This window comes from Diabrotica undecimpunctata, chromosome 4 (genome assembly GCF_040954645.1).
Source record: "Diabrotica undecimpunctata isolate CICGRU chromosome 4, icDiaUnde3, whole genome shotgun sequence".
Classification (NCBI taxonomy): Eukaryota; Metazoa; Arthropoda; class Insecta; order Coleoptera; family Chrysomelidae; genus Diabrotica; species Diabrotica undecimpunctata.
In genome coordinates this window covers 102,876,985-102,897,861 of record NC_092806.1, presented here as the reverse complement: position 1 = coordinate 102,897,861, position 20,877 = coordinate 102,876,985, and the positions used below count along the sequence as shown (strand labels likewise).

The 20,877-nt window shown below is 30.6% G+C and overlaps 1 protein-coding gene across 1 annotated transcript in view; it reads left to right on the top strand.

Annotated features, from left to right (window-relative positions):
- The first annotated feature begins 350 nt into the window (after positions 1-350).
- The window catches only part of LOC140438861 (uncharacterized), a 33,710-nt gene continuing 13,183 nt past the window's right edge, over positions 351-20,877 (top strand). Inside the window, exon 1 of the mRNA XM_072528504.1 lies at positions 351-436. Within this exon, the coding sequence (XP_072384605.1) occupies positions 351-436 (86 nt within the window). The remainder of the gene's footprint in view (positions 437-20,877) is intronic.

The window sequence follows — 20,877 nt, the reverse complement described above, 5'->3', positions numbered from 1 at the left end:
TTTCGATTGCAAGCTTCAAAAAACAAACAAGAGATGAAATAATCAAAGAAAGCAAAACTTTTGTGTTTATTTTAATATTGAATACTATAATTTCACAATTATGTGCGGTTGTTGGCTTTCAATATGGATTCATATTTGAATGTGATACTATAGATTTAAATGCCCTTAAAAAAATTTTCAGTAAAGAAATTTTATATTTAGCAGATATCGCAGTCTTTATTTATCTCCTAGCATGTATTTTGGCAATATCACAGTTAATTAATGGTTCCTTCTATTTTTTAAAACACGCAAAATTTCAAGTTATATTAATAACCGTTTGGGTTGAAGATCTTAATAATTGGAATAACATAATGATCAATCAAGAAAATCCTGCATATTGTTCTGCAGTAAAGTATACTCTTAGGAAAGTTATTACAAGATACTTAGAAATCAGACAGTAAGTATTTTAGGTAATATTATAATTATTAAATACACATAAAATTTTATTTTTATATACACTGCTCAAAAATTAATAAGGATCGAAATTATTATTTTAAAGATTTTCTGTTGTCTGTTGGCGTATTATTATTTTTTTGTTAATTATAGTTAGAATATATATATATATATATATATATATATATATATATATATATATATATATATATATATATATATATATATATATACATATATATATATATATATATATATATATATATATATATATATATATATATTATATAAATAGTATATATATACTATATATATTTAAATATACGTAATCAAAAGAAAAAAAATATTTTAACAAAAATAACAATTTATTGAAAAAAAGTAAAATAAAATTGTGTTCTACAAAATCCAAAATAACGAGATAATTGACATATAAAAATTAAATAAAAAAAATTTGATATTTTGGATAAAAAATTTTTATCCAAGTTATTTATATGTCCTACACAGCTTCACTTAACTCTTAAAGCTTATTCACAGGATTGTCTAACACATTTAGTTGTCGTGTTATAAAGGGCCAGACATATTCTACGCAGTTCACATCTGGTAACCGGGCAGACCACTCCATTCACTCCATTATGTCAATACCGTGATGCTGTAATTTTTCGTTCATTATTATTGCACGGTGGGGACGGACACTGTCGGTAATAAAGGTAAAATTTTCTCCGATTTTACCCGCAATTGGTACAATAATTGGTTCTACAACCATGTCTCTATATCTCTGAGCCATCATCGTAGCACTTGTCAGGACCTCTAACTCTTTGCAGTAATGGAAACAAAATACCTCAAAAGTGAATAGATCCTACCACAAAAGCAGTTGTAGGCACCCTATAATGTTCATTTTACCTCTCTCCTCGATCCCTTCAAACCAAAACACGACCATCCTAATTGTTTATTAAAAATCTAGACACATCTGTAAATAAACAGCTTTTTCATTCGTTGATTGTTTAGTTGCGGTGTTTTTTAGCCCATAGCCTTCTCAATCCGCACTATTCTCTGGTTAGTACTAGATGATATAAACATCTTCTTTCTTGTAAACTGATCATAAGCTACCTCTTTTTTATCGTTTTGGTTTGAAATTATTCTTCCAGTAGCTTAACGCAATGTTCTGTTGATGCATAAAAGTAGTATATGTTGGATTCCGTCTGGCCATTATGTAACTATTTTTGTAAACCCCAAACGTTGAGCCACGTTAAGTTGCGTTACCACTTCGTTGATCCTCCTTACAATCTGTTCCATTTGGACATTATCTAATTGTCTTCGAGGCTTAGTTTATAACTAATTAATAAAAATACTCCAAGAGCGTAGGCGCAAAATTTTGGGCTCAATATTTTAAGTGCACTCATTTTTTTCGAATTATATATTATATATATATATATATATATAATATATATATATATATATATATATATATATATATATATATATATATATATATATATATATATATATATATATATATATATATATATATATATATAGTTTGAGTTTAGTTCTTGAACCTTAATATATATTTTTTTAGTGGATTTTCTTGGGCTTAGGTTCATAAAAAAATTTGATTTGGTACTAAGGCATTTTCATATATTTATTCGACGTTTCGGCAGGAAATCCATGCCTTTTTCAAGAAGTAATATTGACTAAAAAAATATTACTTCTTGAAAAAGGCATGGATTTCCTGCCGAAACGTCGAATAAATATATGAAAATGCCTTAGTACCAAATCAAATTTTTTTATGAACCTAAGCCCAAGAAAATCCACTAAAAAAAAAAATATATATATATATATATATATATATATATGTTTATATTATATATATGTTTATATTATATATATATATATATATATATATATATATATATATATATATAAATATATATATATATATATATATATATATATATATATATATATATATTACAGGATCCAACTTGTAAATACAATACATTTTGGAGAAAGCTATCGCCGTATCCCGTTCTCCTCCGCCAATCCTCCCGATCCAAGGCATGCTCCTCTTTCAAACCTTTTGATTCCATCGCTCTTCTAATTTCTTTATTCTATAGGCTTCGAAGTCTACCTCTATTTCTTCTTCCAGGGGGCTTCCATCTGTGAAGTTTTTGGAGCCAACGTTCGTCAGGCATTCTAAATAGGTGTCTAAACCATTTTTAACCTATTCTTTCTGTTCTGTTAATGACTGTTTCTGTAGCATTCATGTTATTTCTTATAGATTCGTTGGTCTTCCGTTCCAGCTTTGATGTTCTAGCACTTTTTTCAAATAAGCCATTTCAACTGCCAACAATCTTCTCTTCAGGTCTGTATTAATTGTCCATACTTCAGAGCCATAACAAAGAACTGATTCAACCATGGTTTGCCCTATTCTTTTTCTATTTCTTTTGGAAATATTGCGATCCCACCATAAGGAGTTCAGTCATCCTACAATTTTACGTCCCTGATTAATTCGGTGTTTAATTTTGGTTTCTCCCAAGCCGTTCATATCAATAAGTACACCAAAATATTTAAATTTTTCCAATTGTTTGATTTCCACGTCCTCGTCTATCAACACTTCAAACCTTGCACCTGAATTGATAACTAAATATTCCTATTTTCTTCGTGCTGACTTGTAACCCCCAGTTTACATATTCTCTGTATAGACTCTTTATCATAAATTCTAGATCATAAGAATATTGAGCTAGGACGACTTGGTCATCCGCAAAGTTCATAGAGAACAGTACGTCATTTCCTATGGGGATTCATATTCCCTGGCAGTAGTTTTTTATATTTTAGTTATATATATATACATACTTTTCATACTTTTATTGGCTCTGATAGTCTATTTCCGATTTTTAGGTAAGGAGTGTTATCCCTATATACTTCTGTGATTATTCCTAAAAGGTATGGATAAATGCCGAGTTGTTGTAAAGCTTGCCACAATTTAAGTCTTGGAACTGTATCATACGCCTTTTCTAGATCTATGAAGGCTAGATATATTTCGGTACCTAGCTATTCTTTTTTCTATTAAATGTTGGAGTATAAACAAGTTATCAGTGCAAGATCTACCTGGCGTAAATCCACTTTGGTCTTCGCTAATTAGATGTCCTACATCATCTTGTATTTTTCCATTTATTAACTTGCCAGTGAATCTCCTGAAAGTAGGTAGGATACGTAATTTTCTGTAGCAGTAAGGATCTTTTCGATGACCATTTTTAAAGATGGACACTTGTTGAGTGGTTTTCCATTCATATGGTACTTTACTTTATTGGCAGCATTTATTTAATAGAAAAGTTATTCGTTCTATTATTAGTGGACCTCCTGCTTTAAGTAACTCTACAGATATATTGCTAGGTCCTAGAGATCACCCGTTTTTCATTTAAATTAACGCAGTACGAACCTCGTTGATAGCAGTAATAATGTTACTATTTGTTTGTCTCTCCATACTGTATCCCTCTCCCATATATTCCAATCTGAACTCTTGGAGTAAATTTTCCTAGTGATTTTCCCACTTTTCTATATAAATTAAGTTGCTTAAGGAGTTATGGGTTTTTTCTTTAGATTACTAATGGTTCTCCATGCTTCCGTAGTCTGAGAACCACCAATTAAATTTTCAACTTGTACACATTTCTGTTCCCAGAAATTGTTTTTTGCTTTTTTATTTGATTGTGTACTTCTCCCTTTTTCCTTTGATATGTTACTTTATTGCTAGATGTTTTATTTGTTAGTCATTTCTTACATATTTTGTTTTTTTTTTCTTGTATCATTTCTTTTACGTTTTCTGTCATCCATGGTGATTCGTGATGTTTTTTGTCGTTGTTCTCTGTTCCTAATACTTCATAAGCATTTTTTTTATTATCATTTTGGGGTTGTAGCATTTTGGTTTTATATCTATATTTTTTTCTTATTTAGTTCCTTTTCTAATATACATCGAAAAAGATGTTCAATACTTGGTTGGAATAAAAGGTGCAATTTTAAGTTTATTCTTAACGAGCGTCTTAACCCTACAATGCTCAATTTTTAATTTTAGGTTGGAAAAAATTATATGTATAGCTATTTTATAAAGAAGCCCGAAAAAAATACTTAAAAAAATTTAAAGTTATTTTTTTTTTAATTTCAGGACATTTTCGGTAATGTATCAAATATGATACAAAGTGCATTTGGGCAAAATTATATATATGAAATAAAATACTCAAGTACCTTTATAATATAATATTTTTATTGATGAAATTCAAAGAAACAGTTTAAATCCTTATTAAAACATAAGTGCAAACCACATTTGTCACATTTAACATAGGTTAATTTTTTACAATTTGGCTTTTTGCATCGGGTTCGATTGCTAGTGTAGATTGGCCAATATCCTACAGCATCTGTTCGAATATCTTTTGGAGGAATATAGCTTGTTGGCCCTTTCTTTTTCTTCAATTGTATATCCTGTTCAATAGAACTTGTAGATGGTCGTCCTCGCTAATTTTCTGCTGTATCTTCCATTTCTGCCCCACTCAGATCATCTTCAAATACCACTAGAATATTAGATACGTCTATATTTTCTAAATCTGCATCATTATTCAAGTCTTTAATATCACTTACATCACAATCATCTTCACTATCCTCCCAATTGTCGACTATAACTTGCAATTCTTTATCTAATAAAGGCCTCTTCATATACCAGTTAGACCTCTAAAATGATACCCAAATTACATTATGTATCATAAATGATACAAACAAATTTTTTACCATACCTTTAAAAATAATAGTAGATGCTAAATAAAACTAATACTGGATGACTTGTGGATGTGTAATAAGCAGAAAACGCAATTTTGCACATTCAATTTTCATTAATAACCACCTATAAAAAAATTTTAAACTCAGCGTTATCGTCAACACGACGTTTAAGTGATAACTGACTAATTCGCGCGATTTATAAAATATTAGACGACATTGCCAGGTTACAAAATGTGTATATATAATAGAGTGGTATATATTGAATATGTTACATAGTGCTATTTGAACTTAATATTATTTCACTGTGTTATACATGTAAATTCTTGGTATGTCTCATATATGATACATTGAGCAGTGTAGGGTTAAAGTTCAGTATTTTTATTTACGTAAAGAAATACCTACCACTGACAAGGTTTTAAACATCCTGTAAAGAGCTATTTAATAGTTAAACATGGAGTACACTCAACGAATATGTAACTATAGTATTTTTTAAATAAATAAATATATATATATATATATATATATATATATATATATATATATATATATATTGTGATGATGTATTATTTGTGAATGATGTTTTAATGAGCAATGAGTGTTTTTTAATAATACATATATATATATATATATATATATATCTATATATATATATATATATATATATATATATATATATATATATATATATATATATATATATATATATATATATATATAGGGTTTTTATCGCGGTTCTCAAAGAATTAGTTTGTAAGCACTTTTTGAAATTATCTTTATTATATCTATTATGAAACACACATATCTATTTAACATAGCCAATGTAAATTTAAAATAAACTATCTTTAAATTGAAATTCTCATGAAACTAATTAAATTATATGGACGATGTAAATTTTAAACACTACTGTTATGACTGTTATGACACTAACTAAATTATATTAACAAAATTTTGTACCTTTCTATCACTGAATGCCTAAATGAACTGTCCTCCACTATATAGATTTTAAATACCACTCAATGTCTTCGTTCTTAGCCTCGGTTATCCTTGTTTTTGTGAAATTCCTTTTTCCAATAATCAGCTTCCAACAATTTAAAATATTTTTCTTCTTAATAGCATTTATATTTATTCTTCTTTTTAATATACCAATATCCACTTACCAAATATAATATATAATTTTAATTTTGAATTAATATTTTCTTCCATTATCCAATCACCATTTATACATAACCTAATTTTTAATCTTCAATAATATTCTCTTTATTATACTTTCCAATACTATCAAATTTTAATACGAAATCACTGATTATTGCATACTTTATACTTTCTTCCTAATTCTGACTGACTAATCTTGAACTTACTGAACAACTGACTTCACTAACTGTAACTAACTGTGTCTGTCTTTTCTATAACTAACTGTCTGACCTTATACTGACTTCATAGTAACTGTCCTGACCCCCTTACTGACTGACTGACTGCTTTATACTGACTTCATACTAACTGTCTGACCGCTTACTCACTGACTAACCTGGACATTTTGAATCCAAATCACCGAGTATTTATACCTTTTCAATGTTCCAGAACCATCTGGCAAGAAATCATATTCGAATTGTTCTATATATGAATGTTCTCGAAAAAGTATATTTTTGATCCACAGACATAACCATATTCGCGAAGGTTCTACCGTAAACAAAGGTTAAATTCTGTATTCTAGAGAATTCTTTACTATTCTATCGAGAAGTTTATTGACATTTAGGCTTTTCAGATCTGAATATAAAGTTATATGTAATTTAAACAACCTAAATTATTAAATTACACTATTTCAAATCCGTAATTATATGTAAACTAAACATTTTAAATTAACAAATAACCCCACTTTATATTCGCAACCATCACTTAAATGTCATTTTCAGAGTATATTTGGTTGCCTATGCGCGTGGCTCACTTAAATATATTTACAATATTATAATTATTAAAAAAAAAACTTTTTACACTTATTATATGCTAATTTCTTAAGAATACCCTCATATAAATAATTTTTATAGTATATAACTTATTAAAATAACCAAATACTTTTTATGTATAACATTATCTAGTGTGTAACTTATAAAATATTTTCTTTAAACACCATCTTTTTTTCTCCTATGTTAATATCATTTCAATATTAACATATATATGTACAGTGTGGAATCCACTTATGAAATAAAATTGTTTGTGTCCTTATTATAGAAAATAATAAAAAACTCTGGGACACGTTAACTTTTAAATTTAAATGTACGCTTTTTAAACATAAATTTAAATGTACAGGGTGATCCACGCAAGTCTGGCATAGTCCATAATCCTTATTTTTAATGAAACACCCTGTTTATTTTTATGTTTTTAAAAGATTCTTAACAACCTGATTTCCACATACTATATCATGTAGCGTCTATAATATAAGGTGGAATTTTGAAATTAATAATTTATCACGTGTTATGGTATTATTTTTAATTAGCTAAATACAGACAATACACTTCTACTATAAGTGTCAGTATATTGGGGAAAATTTCTGTTTAGTAACAGGGTTAACAGTTTTTGTCATGAATAGGTAAAAACTGTCTAGATAGTCTGCTAATTAAACTAAATCGGTAAATAATGCGTATTGTTATCAATCAGTTGTTGGTTTGTTGACATTTTACATTTTGAAAATAATAAATTCCTAATTAAAAGCTAATTTCTTGCAGAAATAAAAATTGAATATTTAACTGAGACCCACCGAATTGACATTTTAATGATGATCGGTTACAGGGAGAATTGTAGAAGTAGCAAACTTTTTAATCAGAGGTATGCTCAGTTGTCTAATATTGCACAAGGTACTGTGTCTAAAATTTATGGCAATTCAGAGAACTTGGACATGTCAAACTTTGTGCAGGATCTAACAGAAGAGGGTCCAGATTTCTGCGAAAAAATGATAAATAAAATTAACACAAATGAAATAGCTCTTGGCACAATTCTTTTTTCTGATGAATCAACATTTACATTGAACGGAGACGTAAATCCACAAAACTGTCGATATTGGTTAGCGGAGAATCCTCTCGGCGTGAGACACACACTCCCCAAAAGTTGAATGTTTGGGCAGGTATTATAGGAGATCATATTATTGGTCCTATATTTGTAGATGTTAATTTGATAGCGGAAAAATATTTAAGCATGCTAAGAGACGATATTCTTCCTCAGTTGGCTAACTTATATCCCAATCCAATAGATCTGACCCCACCGCATTAAACTGTCTGGTTCCAGCAGGACGGTGCAACACCCCATTATGCTTTAATGGTAAGAAATTACTTGAATGAAATTTTCTTCAATAAATGGATTTGACGAAGGGGTACTATTGAGTGGCCAGCTAGGTCGCCAGATCTTACGCCTTTGGATTTTTTTCTGTGGGGTTATCTCAAGAACAAAGTATATGCAACACAACCAACTAGCATCGAAGACTTCAAAGAAAGGATAAAAACAGAAATACGGAATATTTTACGTCAAACTTTAAACAAAGTGCGGGACGAATTTTATAGGAGACTGTGTTATTGCCAACAACAAGGTGGAGAACATTTTGAGCATTTATTTTAATGTAATCCAATCAATTACCTAGGGTATTCTATGAATAATGATTGTCTTGAAAATTATACTTAATTTTAAAATTTCACCTTGTATTATTCATAATAGACCCTACATGATATAGTTCGTTGAGATCGGGTTGTTAAGGAGCTTTTAAAAACATAAAAATATACAGGGTATTTTATTTAAAATATAGATTATGAACTATGCCAGACTTGCGTGGATCACCCTGTACATTAAAATGTATGTTTAAAAAGCACACATTTAAATTTAAAAGTTAAGGTATCTCAACGTTTTTTATTATTTTCTAAAATAAGGACACGATAAATTTTATTCCATAAGTGGAATATATATATATATATATATATATATATATATATATATATATATATATATATATATATATATATATATATATATATATATATATATATATATATATTATTTGCCAAAACATCAGAATAGTTAATAAATGAGGAATTTTTAAAATGTCAACTATTTGTCAAACTACTATACTAACAGTAAATACACTTAGTTTTAAGATTCTGCAACACATTAAAATACATAAGAAAACATTTTAATACAAAATTACATATTCTAAATTTTAAACTTACCTCTTTCAGAGCATTAATAGTAAAAACGTCCCGACATTATTTCTTGTTCAAAATAATCTATCTTGTATGAAAGCTTATCAGCTTTCTACATACTATTTAGTTGTTTTGACATAGTATAATCACAATACACCACAATAATTAGTTTTTAAAGCTATTAATCTAAATTTAATATGTATTTATAAATACAATTTATTAATATCTAATATATTATGGTCAAATTGTGTAAGAAATCAAAAAATAAACAAAATTCTTACTCTAAAAAAGCGGCAACTTTAAACAATTTTACCACACGCTGAACTGTCAAAAAATTTGAAGTATTCCCTTTTTGAGTTGCGTACAATTGTCTAATATATTTATTATTTAAAATTATTATTTTGTGGAATATTAGACTTAAAGAGTTATTTCATAAAATTTATATTATTAATAATAACAAATGTTTTTGGTTATTTAATCAATATATTTCTAAAATTCCCAATATAATGATGAATAAATTTTTCTGATTATTATACCATGTTGGCGCCTATGAAACATCGAGTAGTTCCTTATGGGTTTCGTATTATTAGCTGTGTTAGGAAAATTTGAACTCTAAGGTTGACGTTCTGGAAATTTTAAATATAAGTGACGTCACTTTATATATTTTGTGACGTGCACGCATTTTTATATGAAAAATACTATATTTATATCTAAGAGTAAATTAATTACATTTGTTATTTAAGTCAAAATCTTTAAGGTTATTTCCAAACTGTTTCAGATACCTTGCTTTAATACATAAAATAAAATGTGTAATGGTCTATGGTTTTCTTTGTTCTGGTTTTCTGTGCTTTGTATCGGGAATACTAGTGTTTATTATGGTAAGTATGGTAAAACGAAATACATATTCTAAAACCTTTTTCTGGAATTTGACTCATTTTTATGATAGGGATTGATTGTTCTGTATTTTTTTTACTGTAAAATTTACCGCATCTACCATGAGGTGATTAGCGGGAATACAGTGAAGGTATAGAATTCGAATACCTACTTTAAATTTTATTACACAAACCTGATACCTCCCTCCTAAGTGCCTTCTCTGTTGAGGTTGGCGATCAATATGGCAAATTTCTCTCTGTTCTGGGCTTGATGAATTAATTCATTTCCTTTTGATATGATACATGCAGAATAATTTGCGGTATCAACATAATTAAAGCGATTATCGACAAATAACTGTCAAATTGTGGATACACATTTTTAATCACTCCGCACTTTACAAGTTTAATTCGTTAATATAAAGCAATAGTTATTGCTTAACAAACTCGAAGAGTGCATACACATTTGTTACTTTCCTCTCCGGCGGATGACATGGACTCGTGCCTCTAACAATATTGTTAGATCATCTGAAATACTGGAGCCTGGAGAAAACGTGGTACCCAATAGAGGATTTAACATAAATTTAAATAAGTATAATCTTAAAAATACTTTTCTTTATATACAGAGGATAAATAACACCACTTAGTCCTTTATATATAATTACAATATGTCATATTTTGTACAAGAAACTAGGAATTTCTGATATCGTTTAAGCAAAGGGAATTGGTACGAACAGAAGTAAAGTGGCAGTAGCTTCTATGCATGATGCAAATAGTCTTTATAACCAAAAGTTAATCAAAGGAAAAAAATTTAAAAGCCTTTATTCCCGGACATTTATTATAGAGCAAAGGATTAATTCGGAATAAATTGATACTCAATTTAATACTGTATATTTACAGGAAAATATTAAATCTCCATCACGTATTTTAAATAGGTATTAAACGAATGCATAGATTGGTAAAAAAAATGAAACAATTAAGTATGTTGCAAAACAAACTGTTTGTTTGTAGGTAGAGTTACTCAGTGTTATAGGTGTGGATCTTCTCCAAGTTTGTACTGGGCGATCTCTTTTTCTTTTCCCTTGGCGATTCCACTCTAGGGCAGTCTTTGCGATACTGGAACTATTTTTTCGGAGTGTGTGACCGATCCAACCCCACTTTCTGGACTTAATTTCATTTTGTACCCTCTTTTGTTCGGTCAGGTGTAGCAGATCTTCGTTTCTGATGGTGTTAAGCCAGAATATACGAACAATTCTTCGTAAACATTTGTTAACAGAGACCTGCAGTTTGTCTGTGACGGTGTTTGTCACTTTCCAGTTTTCACATCCGTAGACTAGAACAGACATGACATTTGATCGGAATATTTGGATCTTTGTCCTTGTAGTATACTCGCCAGATCTCCAAACAGGGTTGAGCGTGCTGAAAGCTTGTTGGGCTTTTCGTATCCTCATACGAATATCGTCTTCTGTACCTCCGTTTTCTCGTATGACACTTCCAAGATACGTAAAGTTTTCCACATTTTCAATCTGCATATTGTCGATAGTAAATAGCGTGTTGTTCCTTGCATTTATTCTCATGGACTTGGTTTTACTAATATTGATTTTCAAACCCATTTTATTGGCTTCAGTGGAAAGTGTTTTCAATTGGTAATCCAGATCTTGGAACCTTTGACCTAATAGGCGAATATCGTCCGCGTATTCTAGATCACTAGGCGTGTGGTTAACGTCCATTGTATCCCTCTTGTGTCGGAGTCTAGTTTGGAGAGAACATAGTCTATAGCTATGTTAAAAAGAAACGGAGAAAGCACGCATCCCTGTCTAACTCCAGTTAGTACGTCGAATTCGTCACTGTTGATCCCATAGTGTATCACGCTGCATTTCGCATCAATATATAATGACTTTATAATAGAAATTATTTTTTGTGGATGTTCCTTAGCTCTAAAATTTTCCATACAGTAGCGTGAGACAAGCTATCAAAGGCACATTCAAAATCAACAAAAATCATAAGTATAGGGGTGTGTTCCACTCAACCGATTGTTCCATTATTACCCTCACGGTATTAATGTGGTCTATGCAGAAGGATTCTGGTCTAAAGCCTGCTTGATTAGCTCGAAACTCAACCTTGTTTGTTATTTTCTTCAGTATGATGGTCGTGAAAATTTTATTTATGACAGTAAGTAAGGTTATTCCTCTCCAATTTTTGCACAGTGTGAGGTTGCCTTTTTTTGGAAGCTTGATAATGTTACCTTTTTTCCAGCCCGCTGGAATGTGGTTTGTTTTCCACACCTCTCGGATTATGGGGAGCAAAAGTTCAGAAGTTAGATGCGGATCAGCTTTTGCTGATTTGGATATAGCCACATTTTAAAAAGTGTATAAGCTCCCAACTTTTATGTATTCGTTATGGAGCTAATAAATATAACCACATGCGAAAATTCAGACATTAGTTGCATTTATTGCAAGAGTAATGAATATGTTTCGGTTTAAAAAAATTGTCTTAGTGTTTAAGTGTTTAAGAAAACCAAAATAACAGAAATTTGAAAATTTTAGGTGTGATCAAAAATATTTTTTTTTATAGAGGCCAAGGAAATTAATGAAAACTCGTAGAAGCTCTAGGCCAAAATAAGTTTTTAGTTTTATCTAACTACGATAAAAATTTTCCTATTATTACACAAAATAAAATATCCCTAATATCTGCGCAATCAACTTCTAATGCAGCTACTCATTTTAATCCAACTTTTTGCCAAAGCTCGAAAAATTACTGAGTTCCTAACAAAAACAGAAAAACCAGTTCTTCTCCTGCTGTATCTTCTAACTCTGTTCAGCCACTTTGTATGTTCTCATAAATTTGCCATATTTGGACCATCTCAACCTCTACCTGCTAATCCACTCCGTTCCGCTTCTCACAAAGGGGAGAACCAAGATATTACTCGACCTATGACTAACTTTGTTATTAGTTTTTTAAAAATTATACTTACATTGGACGATTAAAAATCTTTGGATAATAAAACAATAAATCACGAAATTACTTCTGTATTGGAAGGTACATTAAAGGTTACTTAAGTTTTTTTATTAGTACTCCATTTTGCTAATGTAAAGTACGCCTCAGCGTATCTAAATTAAACTTTAAAAACCGCGCGTGTGTTAAAGTTAACATGGGAAGATCTAAAGTTTTAAATATTGATCTTACCCGACAGGAATATATACCTTGTAAGGTAGAATAACTAAAATATGAATTAAATATTGCTAACAAATGTTTTAAAAGCTTTATTCAAATATTTGAAAATCTTAATCTTTTAAATAAATGTGAAAAGTGTTGTATGTATTATTTGAAATATTTATACTTTGATTTTTTTATTCGAAATTTAAAATTAAAGTATTTTGAATTTATATTTGAAAAGTATTTTGAATATTTATTCGAAATACTTTTTAAATTAATAGTATGGACTGTACAAAAAGGGTGTACGTATGTGAAATTATGAATATAATTTCAGTTGATGAGGACTGTATTACATAGGGCTGGTTCAAATAAATTAGGATATGTGGTAAAAGGTTATACAGATTATAGCAAATTATGTTTATACAAAGTCTTACCAATTCTTCTGCTGCACATGCACACACTCGCGGTATTTAGAGGCTTTCAGTGGCGGTTGTTCTTCATACGGGGAAACTGTCCGGTTACCGGTTTCTGAACACGTGTTTCGCGGTACTAACACTGAGATCACGAGATATAGCACATTTGCGTCTGTACACGATTTAAAATAGTACTTGCGGTATTTTTCGCGTAACTATAAGCGAGAGAGATAATTAGAGTGGAGAAAAAGCGTGGTAAGTCTGTACCAAGCGATAGGTAGCGATAGAGAGATTACACGTCTGCCTAGTAGGACTCAGCAGACGAAAGAGAGGACGACTGTTTCTAGCAACAGTCAGCAGTCAAGAGAGAGTGTCCGTTATCATCGAGAGACAACAGGGAAGAGAGTGTCTTTCTTCTTTGCTATCTTACAACTGTCTATAGTTCTAATGGAGTGGGGTTAAAATGTGAGTAGGAAGGGTTGGAGAACGGGAAATAATTATTGTAAAATTGTGGTAGAATGGTAGCTAGTAATACAGCGAAAAAATGACATGATTTTTCGCATGTGAAAAAATTTAACAATGACATTCTTGGAAGTCAATGGGGTTGTATTTTTATTATTGGCACTTCCAATAATGTTTAAAAAATCTTTTTATTAGTACTACTCTCTTCATGGTAACCAGTTGCCACATCTGCCGATTTCCATCCTACTTATCGTTGGATTTAATCTATTGTCATGCCACTGTTCACTATAATTGTAACAGACGTACGTCGTAACGCATATACCGTGTATTTATTAGGATAAGTTAATTTTAGATGAGGTGCAATTTGTAATGGACATGATCTAAACGTATTTATACCAACTACTTGATTAATGCACTTCCCTTACATTTTTGGGGCGCATTAATAAATACTTCTTCACCAAACGCACAAAATTAATTGCATAGCTATCAGCAACTGTAAAAAGTCGAGACATTATAGTCTTAGATGGTCGGGTAGTAATAAGCCATACGCTTTCTTCTTTCTGGATGCCACATAAGCGAAAATCGCACAAATCACATCTTCTGTAAGAGCCAAAGATACCACAAATGGCTACCACCTTCCAAAATAAATACATAATGTCCGGAGCATCTGTGAAAAACTTCCGCAAATCATTTTTCATATCTACGTACGCTTTTTGGCCACGTTATTCTTGCTAATTGCCTTCATGAATGCATGCACTTTCATAAATGACTTTAATTCGACCTCTTCGTTTATCAACATACTTTGCAGTTTCTAATGGATAGCCCACATAGTCGATTGTGTGTACTGTTGCGACATTTTTTTAAGCAGGTACAACTCGTTCATCTCTGTCTGTTACCTTTTGCTGTTTTATCCATTTAATGAACTTTTCGTATTCTTTTTTATAAGCGCCTTCCGATTTTTGCCGCGATATTTAAGTAATCAATGTTAGAACTCATTCTTAAGCAATATACAACCAGTAATAACAATTAATCTTATATGGAAGATTGTCAATTTATTTGTCAATTTTGTTTTTTTCATTTCTAGAACAACGAAAGGTATACTGATGTACATTACAAATTCGACCATTTTACATTATTAGCTCTTAATTCACTATTTGTAGTAAGTAATAATACATTATTTTAAAGTGTACCAATTAAAAAAAATAGCATAAAATATTCATCGATAACAGGTCTTTAACAGCTGCTCTATTTTGAGAACTTCGATGCGCCGTCATGCTCGAGAAATCAAGCGTGTTCATTTTTAAAGTAAATACTTCTTGTCGCTGGTTACTATGTTTTGCACGGACCCGAAATCCTATTTAGCGTGACTCGAAAAATCGAGACGGATGTAGCAAACTTGCGGTATACCGTAATCTACACAATATAAATACATATAACAACTTTATATTTATTATTTTAATTATATTTTTAAATTAAACAAAATTTAATAAAATTAAATGAAATCGAAAAAACAAAACTAAATAGAATGAAAACAAATTCTATAGACTTTTAAATACAACTAAAAAAATTGTAAAAAATTATAAAAAAATTAGTAAAAACTAAAAAAATTTAAAAATTCAAAATTAAAAAGAACCGAGAAAGGTCCTTTGTTTAGTTTTAGTAAAAGTACGATTTAATAATCAATAATAAAAGTGAGCTCTAAAAATACTAACATTAGTAAGTTAATAATACATATTATATATCGAGGTCAAATGATATATAATTAAAAATAATATATTTATAAAATATTTAGATTTGATGTCAATATTGAGAATAAACTAAGTAAGAGGGTGACAGTCATATTAGCTATATATTTTTTTAATAATTATTAATATTCAAGTTACTAACAACTGTTTTACTGTCATTATTGGCTATTAAGCCAATTAACTTAAATTTTTTACTCGACACAACTGTATACATAGATGGGTTTGACAGTTGAAATGTGTAGTATTAGATATTACAGAAAGACTTTCATCTAGGGATTCATCAACTTAGAAAAAAAAATATACAGAAAATAAGATACGCTAAATCAAAATCGGATGATAAATTAAAAAGTTATTGCAAAATAAACATCAAAACCGCTGTTTTTAAATATTGCTAATAACTTTTTATTATCCATTATTTTTTAATGTACCTTAACTTAAGGGTCTTATTGTGTTTAAATTGTATGCAAAAGATTAGCAAGGTTTAATTTTATATTTTTATAAGATTTTTGAAAAAAAATTTTTTTACATCCTTTATTTATTGTAATCTGTTTCTACAATAAAAACAATAATCAATAAGTTTATCATGTAATTAACACAGAGGAGATCCGTCCAGTGACAAAAATCCTTTAAGATAAATTTCTAATATGTACAAATATTTGAAATATAAATAACACTATACAAAGACATTTACTAACATATTAAAAAAAATAGCAATAGTTAAAATACAGACACGTATAGATAGAAGATAGAGTATAGGTTTATGTATTTAAAGGTATAGAAAGGTCTAAGGGATCACGGCGTTTTAGTCTTCCTCTCCTCGGTCGCTTAAGTAGGTCTTGGGCAAGCGTATTTGGATGGTTCAGTAGTCTATTTTTGTAAGTGCCACGGAGTGAGACAATGGTATCTTTAATATTTTGAATCTGAAGGTCTCGATGTATAACATAATTGGGCACATACCACGGTGCATTGGTAATATGTCTCAAAACTTTAGATTGGAACCGTTGAAGTTTCAGTAAGTGAGAATTAGATGCTGTACCCCATATCTGTGTACCGTAGGTCCAAACTGGCTTTAGAATACATTTATACAGTAATAATTTATTTTGTAGACTTAATTTGGATTTTTGGTTCATGAACCAATACATTTTTCTGTATATTAATCCTAGCTGCAGTCGCTTTGTCCAGATGTACTTTCCCCAATTTAGTCGGCTATTAAAATGTACTCCCAAGTAGTTAACATCACTTTTTTTGGGTATTATGGTATTGTTTATGCTCACAGATGGTACACTCTCTTTTCGTAAAGTAAATGTTATATGTGCTGATTTGCTGCTATTTACTTTAACTCGCCACAGTTTCAACCATTTCTCTAGTTCATTTAAATGAAGTTGTAAATTTTGACAGGCTGTAACAGGAACCGAGCTGGAAGCCAATATCACAGTATCATCTGCATAGGTAGCAATTGTGCTGTTTACTCTTGTGGGAATATCTGCCGTATAGAGTAAGTATAAAGTTGGTCCCAATATACTCCCCTGAGGTGCTCCTGATAGAATTGGAGATATGTTTGTAACTGCTTCATTTTATCTGACCTGAAAAAATCGATTGGTAAGATAGGATCTCAGAAGTGCATACAGAGAATGAGAAAAGTGAGTTTTTATTTTAGATAGCAGCCCCTCATGCCATACTTTATCAAATGCTTGTGAGACATCCAAAAAAGCTGCAGTGCACTATTCTTTCTTTTTAATTGCATCTCTTGCTACCGTGGCAACTCTATGTACCTGCTCAATTGTTCCATGTTGTTGCCTGAATCCAAACTGATGATCAGGTAATAACCTTTATCTGTCGATTATAGAATTCATTCTTTGAAGGAGTATCTTCTCAAATATCTTAGCAAACTGATTGGACGATAGGATGATAGTTCGTGTGGATCTTTATTATTTGGTTTCGGTATTAGAATAATTTGTACCATTTTCCATTGAAACGGAAAATAGCCTAGGAAAGTATAGTGTTAAATAATATGTACATAACCAGTTTAATTTCCTTAATTTTGATATTTTCTATAGGAGGTGATATCTGGTAGGAAGCATCTAAGTTCTTGTGAATAAATTCTTCTTCTTCCTTTCAGATAGTTCTGGAGTGAGGTTAAAAAACTTGGCTAAGATGATTAGCGAATGCTTGTGCTTTATCTTCATCGGCCTTGGCCCAATCATGGGACCATCATGCTTAATCTGATTAGAGTAATTTGTCATCCATCGCAGTGAAACTTTCAGGAAATTCATTTATGCCTTAATCCTTGTATTTGTGTAGTTCTCTTTTAAGCAAACGAGTAGCCCTCTTCAGTTCATTTTTGTTCTCAGAAGATCTGGAAGTTTGTCACTGTTTTCCTAGTTTTCTCTTTTCTTTGATTAAGATTTTTATATGATGTGGATATGGTTCACAGTTATTACTCTGGTGTAGAGTTGGGGTTGCTCTCCAAGCTGCCTGTTGAATGATTGGTGTAAGGTGATGAACTGCTTTCTTCAATATTTTCATTTGTTTCAAGAGGAACATTTAAGTTAATTGCATTTTGAATAATAAATCTGAACAGACTCCAATTTGTTTTATGATTTGGAAACATGGGGTATTTTTTTGTATTATATATATGTTCCATTACATCAATAAATATGGGACAATGGTCCGGCGAAAGGTTAAAGGAAGGTTTAATAGCTAAAAAGTTGTTACGTATTCCTTTGTGATACCAAAATCGATAAGATCTGGTATTTTATTTTTATCTGTAGGCCAGTAGGTTGGTTGCCCAGTAGAAATTGTAGTCAAGTTATTTTCGTTTAAAGTTCTCTTCCGCCTGTTGTTATCAATTTTAAACCCCATCTTGTATGTTTTGCATTAAAATCACCTGCTGCAATAAAGCGATGGCCAAACCCATTGAAATAACTAGAAAAATGTTGCAACTAACATCGTTATGTGTCCTTTACTAAGTTCTACAGATATAGAGGTTGCCTAAATGTTGATTTCACACACTTTATTTATTTCGTGATGTTTTATGTTACTTCTAATGATTAACGCAGTTCCACCATGAACTTTTCCCATTGGGTGTGGTGTGACATAGGTGCAAAAATCTGGCATACTAAAATGGCTCTTGTTCATCATATGAGCTTCAGAGACCATCATGGTATCAAGATTATTTAACTTTATAAATGCCTTAATCTCCTTACTATGGTTTGTGAGGCCGTTTGCGTTCCAATATCCAATTTTAATTTTAGGGTTGAACATTAAGTTTTGATAACATCGTTATGAGAAGGTCGAACATTTTATCCATTCTCTTCATACGTTTTTGGACCATTAATTCTAGACTGTTACCTGTTTTTGTTGTATACAGTTTTTCCTGTGTAGTATTTAAGACAGATGCGGTAGTATGATTTGGTCACTCCACAGCGTTTGCATAATATGTAACAGATGGGCGACGAGTATTTGAGGAACTTGGCGGGCAATGAGATTGTATTTTCTCCCTTAACTTTGGAAATTGTTTTCTTTGGAGCCCTTTGTAGACCAAACAGCCTCTGTAGTTGGCAGGATGATTCTGTTGGCAATTTGTACACTTCACATCTTTAAGTCGTGTTTGGTTTGGACATTCAGATGACAAGTGATTGGCTGTACATTTTACGAATCGAGGCATTCTGTTGCAATATTTGTGAGTGTGTCCGAAATGACATCTGTGGCATTGCGGAATTTCTCTTTTGGGATGGGGTGGTTCAACTTCAACTATTAAGTTAAGTAGTTAATTTACTATATAAATGACTTTATTGTTTGCATTAGCAACCAATACTACGTGGAAAAGTGGTAGTTGCTTTTTATCCTCTTTTCGTTTTATGTTGGAGATATTTTTGACTAAATGTCCTAGTTCTTCGATTACCCTTTTAATATCATTAATTTCTGTTGAGGGGTAAATATTGCGGATAACCACTCGAAATCCACGGTCCTGTTTTATCTGATATCTGTGAAACAGCGTTTTTTTGCTGGTAAACTTTTAATAATATCCGAATAGTTTTCAGGTGAATCTACTTGGAGTTTAATTTGGTTATCCCTAAGACATTTAATGGTATATAGATTTGGTATTTTTTCATCAAGCAGTTCGCATATTTGTTTTATATATTCGACATTCTGAATGAATATTGGTGGAAGTTTTTTGGATTTGTCATTTTTATTTTCTTCTTGTATATCATCAGTAGCTAAAGGGTTATATCTATTGGTTGTTGGCATAGGTTTCTGCAACCAATAATCCTGAATAGTAGTTTGCTTTTTAATTCTATGCGGAGGGCTATCTTCTGATCGCTGACGCTTTTTATTTGGAATTAACGTCTAACCTCTATCATCATCATGCTGACGAGTTTGTTCAGTGGCTTCTGTTTGTTGTGCTAGTTTGTTGTCTGACAAACATGACGACGTTGAGGTACAATTATATGAGCTATTAGTTGCGTTTATCCTGATTTCGTTTGAGGAAAGATTGTTTGTTCTGTTTTTAAGCGACGATGAAGGAGTCGTGCCAGACCGGACTTTCTTATAGGTGGATTCTCATATGCTGCATCTTTTAACGTGTGAGAATAACTCTGAAAATTATCTGAATTTGGAATTTGATTTTCCCATTCCATTTTAGCTACTTATTTAACATATTGTATTTTACAAAAATATTTTTATGTATGTAATGGTTTTTATGTAATTATTATTTTTTTGTTTGCTTTACGATAGAAGAATGAATCCAGATCGACTCTTCGGAGATCAATTCTCCTCTTAAAGCTACTTAGTTTTTATATATCCAGTAATAGGTACTTTGTTTTCCCTTTTTATATTATTTTTTTGAAAATGAAAA